Source organism: Talpa occidentalis, unplaced genomic scaffold (assembly GCF_014898055.3).
Source record: "Talpa occidentalis isolate TD23 unplaced genomic scaffold, MPIMG_talOcc4v2.1 talOcc4.2, whole genome shotgun sequence".
Taxonomy (NCBI): Eukaryota; Metazoa; Chordata; class Mammalia; order Eulipotyphla; family Talpidae; genus Talpa; species Talpa occidentalis.
Window position 1 is genome coordinate 63,513,828 of NW_023602073.1, and position 13,874 is coordinate 63,527,701.

At 58.1% G+C, this 13,874-nt stretch overlaps 2 protein-coding genes and 1 long non-coding RNA gene across 3 annotated transcripts in view; 1 reads left to right on the forward strand and 2 right to left on the reverse strand.

Moving 5' to 3' along the window:
• TFEB (transcription factor EB) overlaps positions 1-2,960 on the reverse strand; it is a 46,721-nt gene extending 43,761 nt beyond the window's left edge. The window contains exon 1 of the mRNA XM_054698778.1: positions 2,897-2,960. The gene's annotated coding sequence lies outside the window, so the exon portion shown is untranslated. The remainder of the gene's footprint in view (positions 1-2,896) is intronic.
• The window catches only part of LOC119252451 (uncharacterized), a 33,470-nt gene continuing 21,690 nt past the window's right edge, over positions 2,095-13,874 (forward strand). Inside the window, exons 1-2 of the long non-coding RNA XR_008553217.1 lie at positions 2,095-2,169; positions 13,265-13,349. This is a non-coding gene — a long non-coding RNA (uncharacterized LOC119252451). The remainder of the gene's footprint in view (positions 2,170-13,264; positions 13,350-13,874) is intronic.
• PGC (progastricsin) lies at positions 4,801-12,128 on the reverse strand. The gene is made up of 9 exons (XM_037519702.1): positions 12,070-12,128; positions 10,444-10,594; positions 9,914-10,031; positions 8,925-9,043; positions 8,274-8,473; positions 7,131-7,253; positions 6,145-6,292; positions 5,620-5,718; positions 4,801-4,967 (listed from the first exon to the last, which is right to left on the reverse strand). Exons 1-9 carry the CDS (start codon positions 12,126-12,128, stop codon positions 4,815-4,817), a joined length of 1,170 nt encoding a protein of 389 aa, XP_037375599.1. The 3' UTR covers positions 4,801-4,814.

Genomic DNA, 13,874 nt, shown 5'->3' on the forward strand with positions numbered 1-13,874 from the left:
TAGTAATATCATAGCGTGTTGTTACACTCTCATACACACACAATTCATTTATACACACACCTAGATACTTATATCCTCATAACCACATGCACCAACTCCATTCCAAGTGCCCCACACAGACACCCCGCATAACGCCCCGACTCACCATGTACCCAGCACTGCTCCAGCCTGAATGCTCACAACAGCCTGTGAGGTGTGCATGCTTGCATCTCCCTCTGTTCAGGTGAGGACATGCACACCACACGCATGCACCCTAGGATGTGGAGGCCCTGGCAGCTCTGGGAATCCTGAACACCCTTCCCCTCTGTATCAGAGGAGGCCAACACAATTTCCACGGTCATCTCCAGGGCAGCCCCAAGCTGGGCCCCAAGTGCTGACTGCCCTCCATCCCTAGGACAAAGGCCCAAGCTGACTTTCATGACAGCTGAGGCTGGGGAAACCCCTGCTGCAGGCAGAAACCAAGTTGACTTTGAGAAGGAAGAGACAGAAGCCAGGGGGTAGCTGGGCCACTCCCTGTGGGGGCAGGTGCTAAGTAACTTTATAAACTCTGGCTAATGATGCAATTACAGCCATAAACAGCCTCGGGAGGGACCAGGGCCAGAGCCAGACCCTCACAGGGCAGCAAGGCCTGCAGAGGGTAAAGCCCCTCCCACCTGCTTTCCAGCTGAGAGACCGGAAGGGAGGCCTGGCTGGTGCTGGAGGTGGGCTCTAGGGACCACCACTGTCCCTGGATGGGCTCCTGCTTGCCCTGGCCCACCTCCTGCCCACCTCTGACGCTGAGTCACCAAGTATCAGCCCTCAGAAGCCCAGGTGGCTCTCCCTGGATTCATTGCTTACCTGAGCAGATGTCCCCTGCCCCGACCCCTGCACCCTTTTCAGGGGACCTGCAACCAGGACACCTGGGCTCACATTTGGCTCCACCTCACAGAGCTGAGTGGAGGATAAAACAGCACTACAGCTGTAACAGGCCTGTAAGCAACATCACCCCGCCCCCCTTTCAAGAGAAGCAGAGCACAGAGTCACCCCAAACAGCCCCTCATTCAAGCACTCTGATTCCCAGCCTACTCCACCCAGCAGCCAGGAAGCAGGCAGAAAGGAGCCAAGTGACTTGCTATTATTCCCATAGCTGGGAAACTGAGGCATGGTACAAGCACATCAAACTATCTGGCCAGATATCCAAGGCGGCCAGTCTGTCCCCTTTCACTGCCTCTTAAGAACCGACCTTTATTGTTGTCTCTTTCTCCCCTAGACTGTGATTTCCCAGAAGCAGGGTCTAAGGGCTGTCTCCCAGGCTGGACACAAAGAAGGCCTCGGAGTGAACAACTGCATTCTGATCCGAGCCGCCCCAAAGGAAACCAGAGACCAGGCCCCTACCTTCCCCCACAACTGCCCAGAGTGCCAGCGCTTGGGCCAGTGGAATCCCGTCCAGGGCGGGTGCAGGGACCTGAGCCCACATCCCAGAGGTGTCACCTGGGACCTGATCTCCGCCCAGTCCCCCTCCTGCTCGGCTAATGGGGAGAGGGGGAGGCCTGGGGTGGAATTAACTGACACCTTCCCGCGAACGCTAAACCAAAGCAGTGCGTTCAAGTTTAGTCCAGGAACTGCCCCATAGAAGCGTCCCCAGAACAGCCAGGTAAGCGGCCGCCGGCTGTGGTTTCAGGGGATGGGGACGGACCGGGCGCTGAGGGGCTGGCAAGGAACCGGGAGGAGGGAAGCCCGGACCGTGCGGGCAGCGCAGGCAAGCCCCGCCCCGGGCGCCCTCCCTTCCTCCCCGGGGGCTCCGGGCCGGGGCGAGCCAGGCGGCTGCGGCGCGAACCTGCTCGCGCAACCCCGAGCTGCTCGAGGCAGCCGTGCGTGAAGCCGGAGCGCGGGGCCGGGAGGGGCCGAGGGCGGGGGCCGGGCCGGCATCCGCCCGCTCCCTCCGGGGGACGGCGGCAGGAGAGCGGCTCGCGGTACCCGGGGGGGGGGGGCGGGGGGGCGGGGGCGGGGGGGCAGAGAAGATGCTCCGGCTTGGGGGGCGGAACAACCTGGGGCTGGGAGGCGCGAACTCAAGGAATAGGGGAAGGGGGCGTGTCTTCCGGGATTCGGGATCCAGACCCGGGGGCAGAGCTCGGGGGCGCGCACGGGGCTGCGAGCTCCGGCCAGAACAGAAAGAGGGACGCACGGAGGGTGAGCGCTGGGATCGGGGTTCTCTAAGCTCAGGGACTAATGCACGGGGAAGAAAAAGACCACGCTTGGGGGCATCGGGGAGCGCGAGCCGGGGCGCCCCTTCGAGAGGCCGAGGGGCGCAGGGGCGGGAAGGGAGGCCGGAGGGTGCTCCCACCCCCCACCCCGCAGCAGCCCGGCCCCCGGGGCGTGGCGCCGCTCGGCCCTCCCACTCCCCCAGACTGTCCCGGCAGGGCCGGGCCGGGCCGGGCCGGACTCGGCCCCCACACGCCGCCCCTGCCGCGGGCCCCCCCGCGCCCCCCGCCCGGCCGTGACGCGGGCGGAGAAGGAGCGGGCGCCGCGCCCGCACGTCCCTCAAACTTCTTGCAAGTTCACTCCCACGCCTCCCGCCCCTGCGGCTCCCCGCTCGCGGCCAGGAAGGCCCGTGCCCGCTCCGGCCCCTCCCGCCTGGTTACATAAGGTCGCCGAGAAGCCGCCCCCGGCCCCGGCCTGAAGGGAGGGCCCGGGGGGCTCCCGATCCCGCGGGCAGCGCCGCTCCAGCCACGCGCCCGGCGCCCGGAGGCTGCACCGCCGCGGGCGGGTGGCGGCGCCGCGCACTCGGCCCCGCGCCCTCTCCGGCCGGCACCCCCCCCCCACCCACCCACCTGTCTCCGGGCGCCCGGGCTGGGGGCCGGGGAGCCGGGTGGGGGCTCCGGGCCCTCCGCGCGCCCCCCGCCCCGGCCGCGCTCACCTAGCGCTGAAGGTCAGTTCGTCCGCCGCCCGCGCCCCGCGACTCCGGCAACTTGTCCCAAGTTCAGGTGTCCGGCCGCGAGCCGCTCCGGCCGCCCCCTCCCGGCTCCGCCGGCTCCGCGCCCCCAGAGAGGCCCGCCCCGTCGGGCCTTCCCGCCGCCGCTCGCTCCGCCGCCGCTCGCCGCGTCCAGCCGGCTGCCGCCGCCTGCGCTGTCACCGAGCCCCGCGCCGGGCGCCCCGGCTCCCGCTGTCACTCCGCGCCCACTTCCCGCCGCGCCCGGCAGAGGGCAGCACCCCCGCCCGCCCCGCCCCGCCCCGCCCCGCCCCCGCCGGTCTGCCGCGGGGCCCGCTGGGCAATGTAGTCCTCACGGCGGCCCTGCCGGGCACGCCGGGATTTGTAGTCCGGCGCCGTTGGGCCGGGCCTGTCCCACACTGGCGCTTGGCGGCTGACTAAAATCTTTGTTCGCTTTGTTTCTGCCCCGTTGCACGCTTCCTTTCCCGTCTCAGCCGGTGATGTCCCTGTGTCCTGTCTGACCCCCCCAGGGGTGACTGCCCCAGTTTGTCTTTGTCAGAGTCTAGGAAAGATGGAAGCTCCAGACGGTTTGCTCGTGCCTCAGAAACTCCCCCGTGGCGAATGTTAGTCGCCCTCCGGGTTTGCAGTGGGAACCTGACCTGGAGCTTGCCTGTTTACCCCTGCCCCAAGCCTAAGAGCCGAGGCTGGGTCAGCCAGGGGCCCGACAGGGTGGAATAAGACTGTAAAAGGGAGGGCCTCCCTGGTGGCGCAAGGGGCTTGGCACAGCGCTATGAAGCAATCCGCAGCCTCTGCAGCACGAGTTCGATCCCCGGCCGGCCAGGGAGCGACCCACATGGCGCAGCAGACCTCTCCTGTCTCACCCGCTCGCTGCTCCCCTCAGCAGTGTATCTCAGTCAGTCTGCCTCTTCTGCTCCCCACTCTGTCTCTGGTGAATCCTCTCACCCCCCCACACCTCTGGCCTGAACCCCAGTTCTTGTATGCATAAATAAAGAAATCTTAAAAAAGAAAGAAAACTCTTCTAGCATAGTTTTTTTGGGTTTTTTTAATGATTTATTTATTTGTTTGTGCATACAAGAACTGGGGTACAGGCCAGAGGTGTGGGGGTGAGAGGCTTCACCAGAGACAGAGTGGGGAACAGAACAGGCAGTCTGATTGAAATACACTGCTGAGGGAAGCAGCAGGCAAGTCAGGAGAGGTCTGCTGGGCACTGTGGGTAGCTCCCTAGCCGGGGATTGAACTCGAGCCATCGTGGTTATAATTCTGAGACTTAACCCCTAGGCCATTAGGGAGGCCCTCGAGCAAAATTTATCAACAGACAAGGAGACAGAGGCCTAGATTTGGGCTGTCTTAGACCTCCTAATCACAGTGCTAGTGGACAGTGTGAGTCCTCGGGTCACTGGGTGGTTCTGATGGCAGCTGATAAATCAGGTCAGCAGAGCATGTCGCACTGTCACAGTTGGGCTCCCTGATCCCTGGACCATCGCAAGGAATGCCCTGCCTTAGGGTGACTACCCGTCTTTCCTCTCCAGGAGGAAACTAGGAAGAGACTCCAAGCTCTGAGGGGTACAGGACCCATCCCTAAACCCTACTTTATGTACCATTCCTTTTAGACTCTCAGTGACCCATGTGCAACTCAGGGGGAACACGATCCAGCAGAGGCAAATTTGCTCCAATGCTCACTCCCCACCCCATGGCCAGTTGCTGCCTTATGGGCCACAGTTCCTCGAGAAAAACAACAGGCAACCAACATTGAGGAAACTATTTATTATCAGGGAAAGTCCAGAGTCCAGAAAAGAAAGATTGAATCCAGAGAAGCACAGAAAGCAGCCCCTGCGCAGTAAGGGGCCAAGAAGAAGGAGGGAGCCCAGGCATCTGGGCACTGAATCTAGACAGCTGTGGCGAAGCCCACCCTGTTGTTGCCCAGGTCGTAGACGGAGTAGTAGGACCTGAGGAAGACGTCCCCGAGGATCCACAGGGGCTGGCCATTCGGAGAGGGCAGGTAGGTGGGCATGACCCCCACGGTGCAGTAGCCATTGTTCTGTGTAACACAGAAGAGCCAGGCTGGTACATCTGTTCACTCATGCCCTGCCCCGAACCCCGGGCCAGGGGCACAAAGGCAGAGGTGAATGAGCTTAGGTCTGTGCCCTTAAAGCTTCACAGGACGTTGAGCCACCAGAGCAGGGGCTGGCAGGAAGGATGTCTAGGATGGGTGAGCGTGGCTCTGATGGCCTTCTGGGGCGGGGGGTCTTGTCTCCCTGGGCTCTGCCAGTCTCCTTCCTGCTCTCAGTTGGGAGCAGATCTGCCTGGTGGTTCAGCCTTGAAACCAGACCAACTTGGATTCCAACATTAGCTTCCCCCTGACTAGCTCTGTGGCCTTGAGTCAGTTACTTCACCTCTCTGAGCCTCTATGTTTTCGCTTGTAAAGTAGAAATTAGTATCCCCGCGCTGAAGGCTGTGACAATGGTAAGTAATTCACTGAGTACTCAAAAAAGAGCCCAGGACCTCTCCCCATGATTAATAATCATGATAATGCATTCCGGTGCCATGGAAAGGGGGTTTCAAACCAATGAATAGGGGCAGAGGGGAGCAAATTAACGCTGCAAGGAGTTGGAAAAGGCACAACCAGCATCTCTGTCTCCCCACCCCTGCCTCCCATTCCCAATCAGGACCCTGCAGGGGTCAGGACTTACGTTGAGGATGTAGGCGGAGGGCGGCAGAGGGAACTGCACACCACTAATGATGAAGGTGAAGGTGGGCAGGTTCGGGATGTTGTTACAGTTCACGACAAACTGCAAGGAGGAAAGGGGTGGGGTGGCCTCATCTCGCACCCTGGAGTACCTGACAGCCCCGCCACCATAGCCCCTCTGGTCCCGCTCACCCACTTGGTCCCATATTCCAGTTCTTTTACCTGGCAAGTATTTAATCGCGTTGCCGCTGAGGCACCAAGGCTCAGGTGAAATTCTGCCCCCTCAGCACAAACATCTACCTTCCCCGTCACCCCCATGAGCCTCCAGGCCCCCAGCCTGCCCACAGCTCCAGCCGTCCCAGGGCCTTCCTCCCCACCACCCCCTGCCCACCGCCCTCCCTGCTGCCTGGGAGCAGCTGGTAACATATATGGCAAGCAAGGATCAAGTAATTCCTGTGCTCCAGGGAGAAACCATAGATTCTTCCTGGTTAGCCTCTTCTACAGAAGGAGGTGGCCACCACCAACATACCTGTCCATACTGGTCCTGCTGGGCCCCGGTGGCCTCCAGAAGGGCATTAAAGTACTGCTGGGGCACGGTGAGCAGAGAGGTACCTGTGTCCACGACAGCCTGGCAGCCCTGGGAGCACCAGCCAGAGGCCTGGCCACCAATGAGGAACCTGGACAGGGATGAGGTGAACCGCCTCAGCACCCCCAGCTCAGAGCAACTCTCGGCTGGGATTTTCCTACCTCAGAGGGACAAAAGCTACAGCCACAGAGTCAAGGTGCACCTTTGGAAGATAAGGACCCTGCAGAGGATAATCCAGCTATCCCCCCACCTCACACCATACCAGAGTCTAATCAAGGCCACCTAAAAGGCCATGGAATCTCTTTCTGTAAAGTGCCAAGGAACTGGGCCTCCCCGGTGGCGCAGCGGTTGAGTGCTGGGTTGCAAAGCTGCCCGCAGCCTCTGCAGCGCCGGTTCGATCCCTGGCCACCGAGTGAGGGTCCCACATGGCGTGCAGACCTCTCCTGCCGCCCGCTGCTCCCCTCAGCAGTGTATTTCATCAGTCTGCCCGTTCTGTTCCCCGCTCTGTCTCTGGTGAATCCTCTCACCCTCCCGCGCTTCTGACTGTACCCAGTGCTTGTATAAATAAATAAATAAATCTTTAAAAAAAAAAATGCCAAGGAACTGAAAGCCAGGGATATGGATTGATTGTCAGTACTTTGAGGACATTAGCCTATCCCACCCCAGTTTGTAATCAGTAATCCTATGGGATTGAACTGTGGGGTCTTTAATGTTTGGGGTTCCAAGTCCCACCCCTTCCTAAGTTGTCCTTAGCCCCTCCTCTCCAGCTGAACTGGGTCTTGGAACTCCAGCAGAGGGCAGCTGTGGCTTTGTGGGGGACCGGGCTTGGGGGGGCTCTGTCGCACGTTCCCAGCAGAACCTGGATGCGATTTGCCCCAAAGCCAGCTCTAAGGAAGTGCCACCTCCCCAGGGCCCCATGGCAGACTCACTCCTCAATGCCGATCTGCCAGTAGAGCGCCTGGGTGACGGGAGTCCAGTAGATCTGCCCAGTGTACAGGCTATTGTCCACACCCCCAAAGACGACCGCTCCTCCATCCTGAGAGCCCTGCTGGCTGCAAGAGGCCAGGGAAAGGCGAGTCAGGAGTGACTGTGGAAAGATTGCCTTGTGGAGCAGTCACCATCAAGGGGAAAGAGGTCCTGCCCTGGTCCAGAGTCGGGGCTCCCTGAGGACAGGGCTGTGTCTTTCCTCAGACTGGGGCTCCCTGAGGGCAGGGCTGTGTCTCCCCCCTCAGACTGGGCTCCCTGCAGACACAGCTATGTCAGACATTCTGCTGGGATTGGAGTGGGGTGGGGCCTTGCGAGGGGTGGGAAGGACACTGCCTATTTGTTTCAGAGGCCTCCCCTTCTAGGCAAATCTGAGTGTGGAACTAGGCAGAGAGCTCCTAAAGGCTAAACTCGGGATAATTGTAAGCAGAGGTAGAAAAGTCAGTCAACAATACTAGAAACAAGATGATCTTGCTGAAAGTCAGATTCAAGGATTAAGCCCCAGAAGGTAATAGCTGATTATCTCTAGAAGGTGGTTGGCCAATTCTAGAGAGGAAAGAAGGAAAATCCACCTTGAGCCACTGATCCCCTCCCACTGCCTGCTGCAGCCATCCACATTAAATCACTGTGTTTGCTTGTTAGGAGTTAATGGTGGACCTAGACTCGAAGACTCCAGGGCCTGGGTAGAACAATAGATCAAAGGAGATGAAGCAATGGATGACTTTACAAAGAGGTGTCCAGATAGAAAGCATTTGCTTGAAAGGAAATGAGCTAACTGGGTTGTGGGAAGGAAGTCAACCCCAGAGGTACCTCCGTACCTGGCAACAACACTCAGACAGAGTGAGGTTCAGCCAGAAGAGGGAGAGACTGTCCTGGCCAGGAAATGCAAAGAAAAGTCAGATTGGATTGGGGACAGATGCAGGGATGAGGAGAGGGCATGGAGCGGTGCAGGGGGAAAGGCCCTGGGACAGGGGAGACCAGAGTCAGTGTCTGCCAGGAGGCCGTCAGACCCCCAAGCACTGCACCCCAGTTGTCCAGGGCTACAGGGGCGTGGGCTGGGAGCTGAGGATCACCAGCTGGTTGCTCACTTGCTGAGGTAGAAGCTGACGACTGGGCTGGTGAGGGCACCCTCCTGCAGCATGCCCTGCATGGCAGTGGTGGCCCCTCCCATGGCCAGGGCAGGGTAGGCCAAACCCATGATGCCGTCAAACTTCGCGTAGACAAAATTGGCACCAGGCTCATTCTCACTCAGGCCAAACTCCTGGTGGGGGACCTGGATACCCTGAACCTGGAGGGAGCACAGAGGATGGGAGTTGACAAGTGAAATATCACCCATCACCCTCAAACTCCACTGAAGACCCTTCAAGCTTCCATTCTCCATCCCGCTTTCGGCTCTGCTCCCTCTCTTCTTGTCAGGTCTGGCAAGAGATGCTCTCATTCCCCACGGCTGCAGCGCTGCCCCCACCTTCCTCATCTCTTAATTCCCCAGGTGCTAAACCCCTTAAGAAGAGGACAGGGCCACCCCCTTCATCATGGTATCTCAGGGCCTGGCCACACCTGATGGCCCTCAGTGACAGTTCGATGAATGAGTGAAGGATCCCTAACCCACTGGTTCCCTGTCCTTCCAGGGTTTTCCAGGGCCTCTATCTGAGTCTCCTCACCAAACTCTGAGACCCTGCTTAGAATCCAGCTCCTAGCCTGGGCTACCTCCCCCACACCCTGGGGTGGGGAGCACTCACAGTCAGAGTGTCGTAGCCGAAGAAGCCGGTGAGGCTGCCGCTGCCGTACTGCAGGGAGAAGGTCTGCCCATTGGTGGAGTAGGTGGAGGACTCGCTGGGGTTGAAGCGGGCGTGGCCGGCTGCAGGGGAAGGAGGACTCTGGAAGTCAGGCCAGCCAGTGGGAGGCTTCCACCTGTTTCATATCCTGGGGCCTCAGCCACCCCCTAGTTCCTACCCACAATCCCACCCTCAGCCAACAAGTTGCGGGGCGTGGGGGCAGTCAGAAGAGGTTTCTGGCATTGGAAGGCTCATGGGAACTGACCAACCTTGGCCCCAAAGCCCCCTCTGACTTATAAAATCTTGCGGTGTCCTTGGACTGGGACCTCCCTATGGAGAGGGTTGTATAGATTCTGTTTCCCTGTCCCCAGCCAGTGCGAAGAAATTACTCACCAGATGAAGGAGTGAATGAACCTCAGGGCACCCTCCCACCTCTGACCCTCACCCCATCAAGAAACTGGCCATCCCAGGATTCAGAGATAGCACAGGGCAGGATGAATCAGGGACCCTTTGGACCAGAGGTGCAGGACCCACACCAGGGTGTGGCAGGGACCACGGCCCTACACACAAGGACCACACCCTGCATGGTTCTCACATGTTCCAGGGAGGACTTAGTACGTGGTGGGGTGGCTCAGGATAGGAAGAATGTAGACTTGAGGGCAATGGAATGGAGCAGAATGGAGTGAATGGAGTAAAACGGAGTGGAGTGGAGCTGAGTGAGGTAGGTGGCTGGAGCAGAGGAAGGAATGTATATGAGTGAGCAGGGAAGGCAAAGCGGCCCCACCTCCAGGCCAGCTTCTTCCCTCTGACTTGGGCAGACCATGTGATCCTGGACATGTCGGTCCTCTCCAGGACTGAACTCCCCACCAGTTTCCAAGAAGCATGGTCCTTCCCCAGAGGGTGGGTGTTGGTGATCTGCCCAGCCCACTGTCCTCCCTTCGCCCCACACTCACTGCAAGCCTGGGTCTGGCAGTAGACAGAGGGCACCCACAGGTTGGAGGATCCGGTATCAAAAAGGACCAGGAAGTTCTGAGGTGGGGTCCCGATGCTGATCTCACCAAAGTAGGAAGCCTGTGAGGGGCCATGGGGCAGGCTGTTAGCTCTGGAGGGGTCCACGGACAATCAGGTCCAGCCTCCTCCACAGGCAGGTCAGGGAGAGACCAGGCCTGCCCCACGCTCACACCAGAAGCGGACCCAAGCCTGCCCTCCACTTGCCCAGAGCCCACAGTCCCTCAGCCCAGGCCTGCCCAGGGCAGCTGCAGAGGTCTCTGGACTGAGCTGCCTGGTCAGCAGTTTGCCCCTCCCCCCTTTGTCCCCCGAATCCTCCACCCCAGGTATGAGGTCCAGACTGGTAGGCATGAGAGAAGGGAGCCAGCCCAGAGGCCCCAGTGGGAGGGGCAGAGAGGAGAGTGCAGGTCCTAGCTGGGCCTGGCCCTCAGCCCCCAGCAGCAGGGAAGGGTGCCTCTGAAGCATCAGGACTCACATCCATGTAGTCCATGGGCTCGTAGGCCACACTGAAGTCACTGAAGTGGTACTTCTGGGCGGGGTCATACTTGTGGGTCCTCAGGAACCCCTCCAGCAAGCCCTTCTCCTTCAGGGTCTCACGGATGGACTTGAATTTCTTCAGGGGGACTCTGCAAAAGGGCTGGGGATCAGGGCAGGCCCTCCCTCGCCTCTCCTGCACCTCTACCAGTCATTGTCTGTGTCTCTCTCCTCTGTGTGTCTCTCTCCCCCTCTCAAACTATGTAACTCCGTGTCCCTGGCACTCCGTGTCCCTGTGTCTCTTGCCAGGGTATATCTCTGTGTCTCCTTTCTCCGTCTCCATTTCTCTATCTTATTCTCTGTATCTGTCTCTCCATCTGCACCTCTCTTTCCTCCCTGTTCTCTTTCCTTATTCTTTTTTCTTTTTCCCCTTTCTCTTCTAAGGACTGGCTCCAAGATTCAGAGAACAATAACCTTCACCCAAGCATGCATGCCCCCACTCCGTCTCAGGGGTCCATCCCACTCTGCTCTCAAGTAGCCTATAAATTCCTTCCCAGGAAGAAGTCAGAGACTTCAGACATAATCGTTCTCAAGTTATGTGCATTTTTAATAAAAGGGTTCAGTGGTGGCAAAGCTTACTCCTAAGAGAGGCCTCTAATAGGGCTATCCCAGGTACTGGCAGAATGTCACAGCGTAGGTACAGGGGAACAGCACTAGGCTGAGATTCAAAGACAAAGTCCTAGTTCTGCCACTGGTGCTAATTGCCTGACCTGGAGCCAATCGCTGCACTTCTAGGGAAGTTGACCTGAGTGGTCCGGAGGCTGGTCAGCTCTGGAATTGGGACTTACGAAGTAGAAGCTTCTGCCTATGTCACCCTAGGTTATTCTCCAGACCTGCTTGCTGCCATTGTCTAGGCAGCAGGTCCGCCCTGACCTTGCTGCAGACTTCAGAATTCCTGCTGCTTCTTTCCCCATCTTAATCCCCACTCCTTCAGGACCCTGCCTTCTCTAGAAGGTCTTGGCAAAACCCATTCACAGAGAGCTCCGGAGACTTGCTACTACTTGCTTGATGCTAACCACCTCTACGGAATTTGCATATTAAAAGAAGTTTCCAAGTGGAACCTTCTCTTCCCCTAAGGAAGCACTCTATTGTTGGGCTGGCAGGCAGGCCAGGAGTCCCCTGAGGTCCTGCAAGCCCTGCCACCTTTCTGCCGCCACCTCAACATAGAGATTACACTACTGGTGTTTCTGCTTAGATGATTTTGACATATGCCAAATAAACTTGGGGCCTTAAGAGAATTTCTAGCAAATATTTCTCTCTCCCCATAGTAACTGTTCCTTTAAGTGGGAGGAAGCTGCCCGTTGGGTAGTTATCACCCCTACTGTCTTGCTTCAAGTCCATCTTTTCTCATCAGAAGGAGGGAGAGACAGTGCTTCTCCCTGAGTTTCCTGAGGGTAGAGGCTGTAACTTCTCCCTCCTCTGGGTCCTGTTCTACATCAGCTCAGGGAACCTTTGCTGTCCCTAGCAAAAATTCCAGAGTAGAGACAGAAGGGCATCCCCTGGCCAGCCCAGCCCTCACACAGCTCCAGACTCCTGCCCAGGCTCCCAGCACAGGCCCCAGACTCACTTGACCACAGACGCCTCCAGAAGCTGGAGGCAGACCAGGGCCACCACCATCCACTTCATGATGCCGATTCCCATCTGGCCGCAGAGGAAAGCCACCCCAAGTGGTGCGGTCACAGTGGAGTGAAGGCTTGAGCTCTCCTTCTGCCTTTATACCCCAGTGCCAAGCCCAGCCTCAGCCTCCCTGACCTGGGCAAGCATGACCTCAAACCCAGGTGTACCTATGTGTCAGGTATCAATTATTTCTGTGTTTTCCCCTTGAGAGTGCAGGCAAAGCTTTCATCTTATTGACTTTGTAATACAAGCAGTGGAGGCCAGGAGGTGCTAGAGATAAGGGAGAACAAAGTGCCGTAAAAGACAGAGCGGCAAAGATTGCTTCTTGTCCAGGAACCAGAGGCATGCCGGGACCATTTGGGGGTGAGGGCAGAAAAAGACAGAGCCAGAGTTTGGGGTCAGAGAAACCTATAGGCAGGTTTCTCAACCTCGATGCTGCAGACCCTTTCGACCAAGTAATTCTTTATCATGGGGCCTGGCCTGTACATTGTAGGATGTTTAGCAGCATCCCTGGCCTCTACCCACTGGAGGCCAACAGCACCTCCAGTCGTGACAACCAAAATGCCTCCAGGCATTGCCAGATGTCCCCACAGGATTTGAAATTGTTGAGACTCGCTGGTCTCTAGGTGATACACTTGGAGGTCTGGCTCCAGACCTGGTTCCCAATACCTCAAGTAGGGTTAGCAGCTAGGGTGATGGCAGAGATAACAGTGCAGGTAGGGTCATGATGGTGGTATGCTTAGCTCTGACGCAGCTGGTGGGGCTGGGATGCCAATGGCTGATGTCTGAGCCCTCTGGGGACAGCTTTGGAGGCTTTCATGGTCAAATGGAGCATTTGGAGAAATTCTCATCATAATTCAGCAAGTGCTCTGGGCACACCCACTGTGTAAGCTGCTCTGGCTTCTGGTTGTTTCTCTCAAACTGATCTGGAACAGCAGGAGGCCTGGGGCCGGGCCATAGGAAGAAAAACCGTGTTTACCCCTAGCTTCTGTTTACTGCCTCTGTTCTCCCACCCCATGGTGATTCTGCCCTTGCGTTCTCCTAAAATGACTATATCCCCCCATTACTCTCCACCCAAGCTGTCATCTGCCCTTTTCCCAACCCCCAAGTCTGATCTATCCTATGCCTCTATTCCTCATCTCCAGGTCCTCCCTGCTTCTCCTTGCCTGAGGTGACCTGGAGCTGCTCCAGTGCCAGCTGACCCGGTACAGGAGAGGTCTCCATTTCAGGGTGAGTGGAAAAAGTCCCCATGCCAGTACCCTCTCTGCCACCTGGTACCCTGTTCTGAACACTCCAGGCTGATTTGTCAGGTCCCAGGTGAAAGGCCAGTGTCAGGCCTGCCAAACACTGATATAATCCAGCCAGTGGGGGATTTTCCTCCCTGGCCACAGCCACCCACTGTCCAGGCAGAGCCCTGAAACCTCCCCTGGACCTGTGATGGGGGAGGGGAGGGAGGGCACTACAAGTCTGCCCAGGCCTGGCACAGAGAGGGAGGCACCTGCCTGATTGTGTCTTCAAGCCAAATCAGCTCCCATTCCTCCCTGCAGTCCCAAGACACATTGGACTCTGGGATAGAAGTTGCAAGATAGGGAGGCCGGACTTTCCTGGGGTGAGGGGATCTGCAGATCTGGAAGAATAGGCAAAAGAAAACCATAAAATCCTTGGGATCTGGTGAGATCCTGGGAATATAGCAGAATCCAAGGGATCCCCTAGGTCTTGTGAAGCCTACCAGACTCCCTGGTATGGGCCTCCAGA

Excerpts from the sequence above, each read along its gene's own strand:
- PGC (XM_037519702.1), bottom strand. The coding sequence starts at position 12,128 with ATGAAGTGGATGGTGGTGGCCCTGGTCTGCCTCCAGCTTCTGGAGGCG. Across the intron at positions 10,032-10,443 it reads AGCCCATGGACTACATGGAT|GCTTCCTACTTTGGTGAGAT; the intron begins GTGAGTCCTGAT and ends GGCCCCTCACAG. Across the intron at positions 7,254-8,273 it reads GTCAGCTTCTACCTCAGCAA|CCAGCAGGGCTCTCAGGATG; the intron begins GTGAGCAACCAG and ends GGCCTCTTGCAG.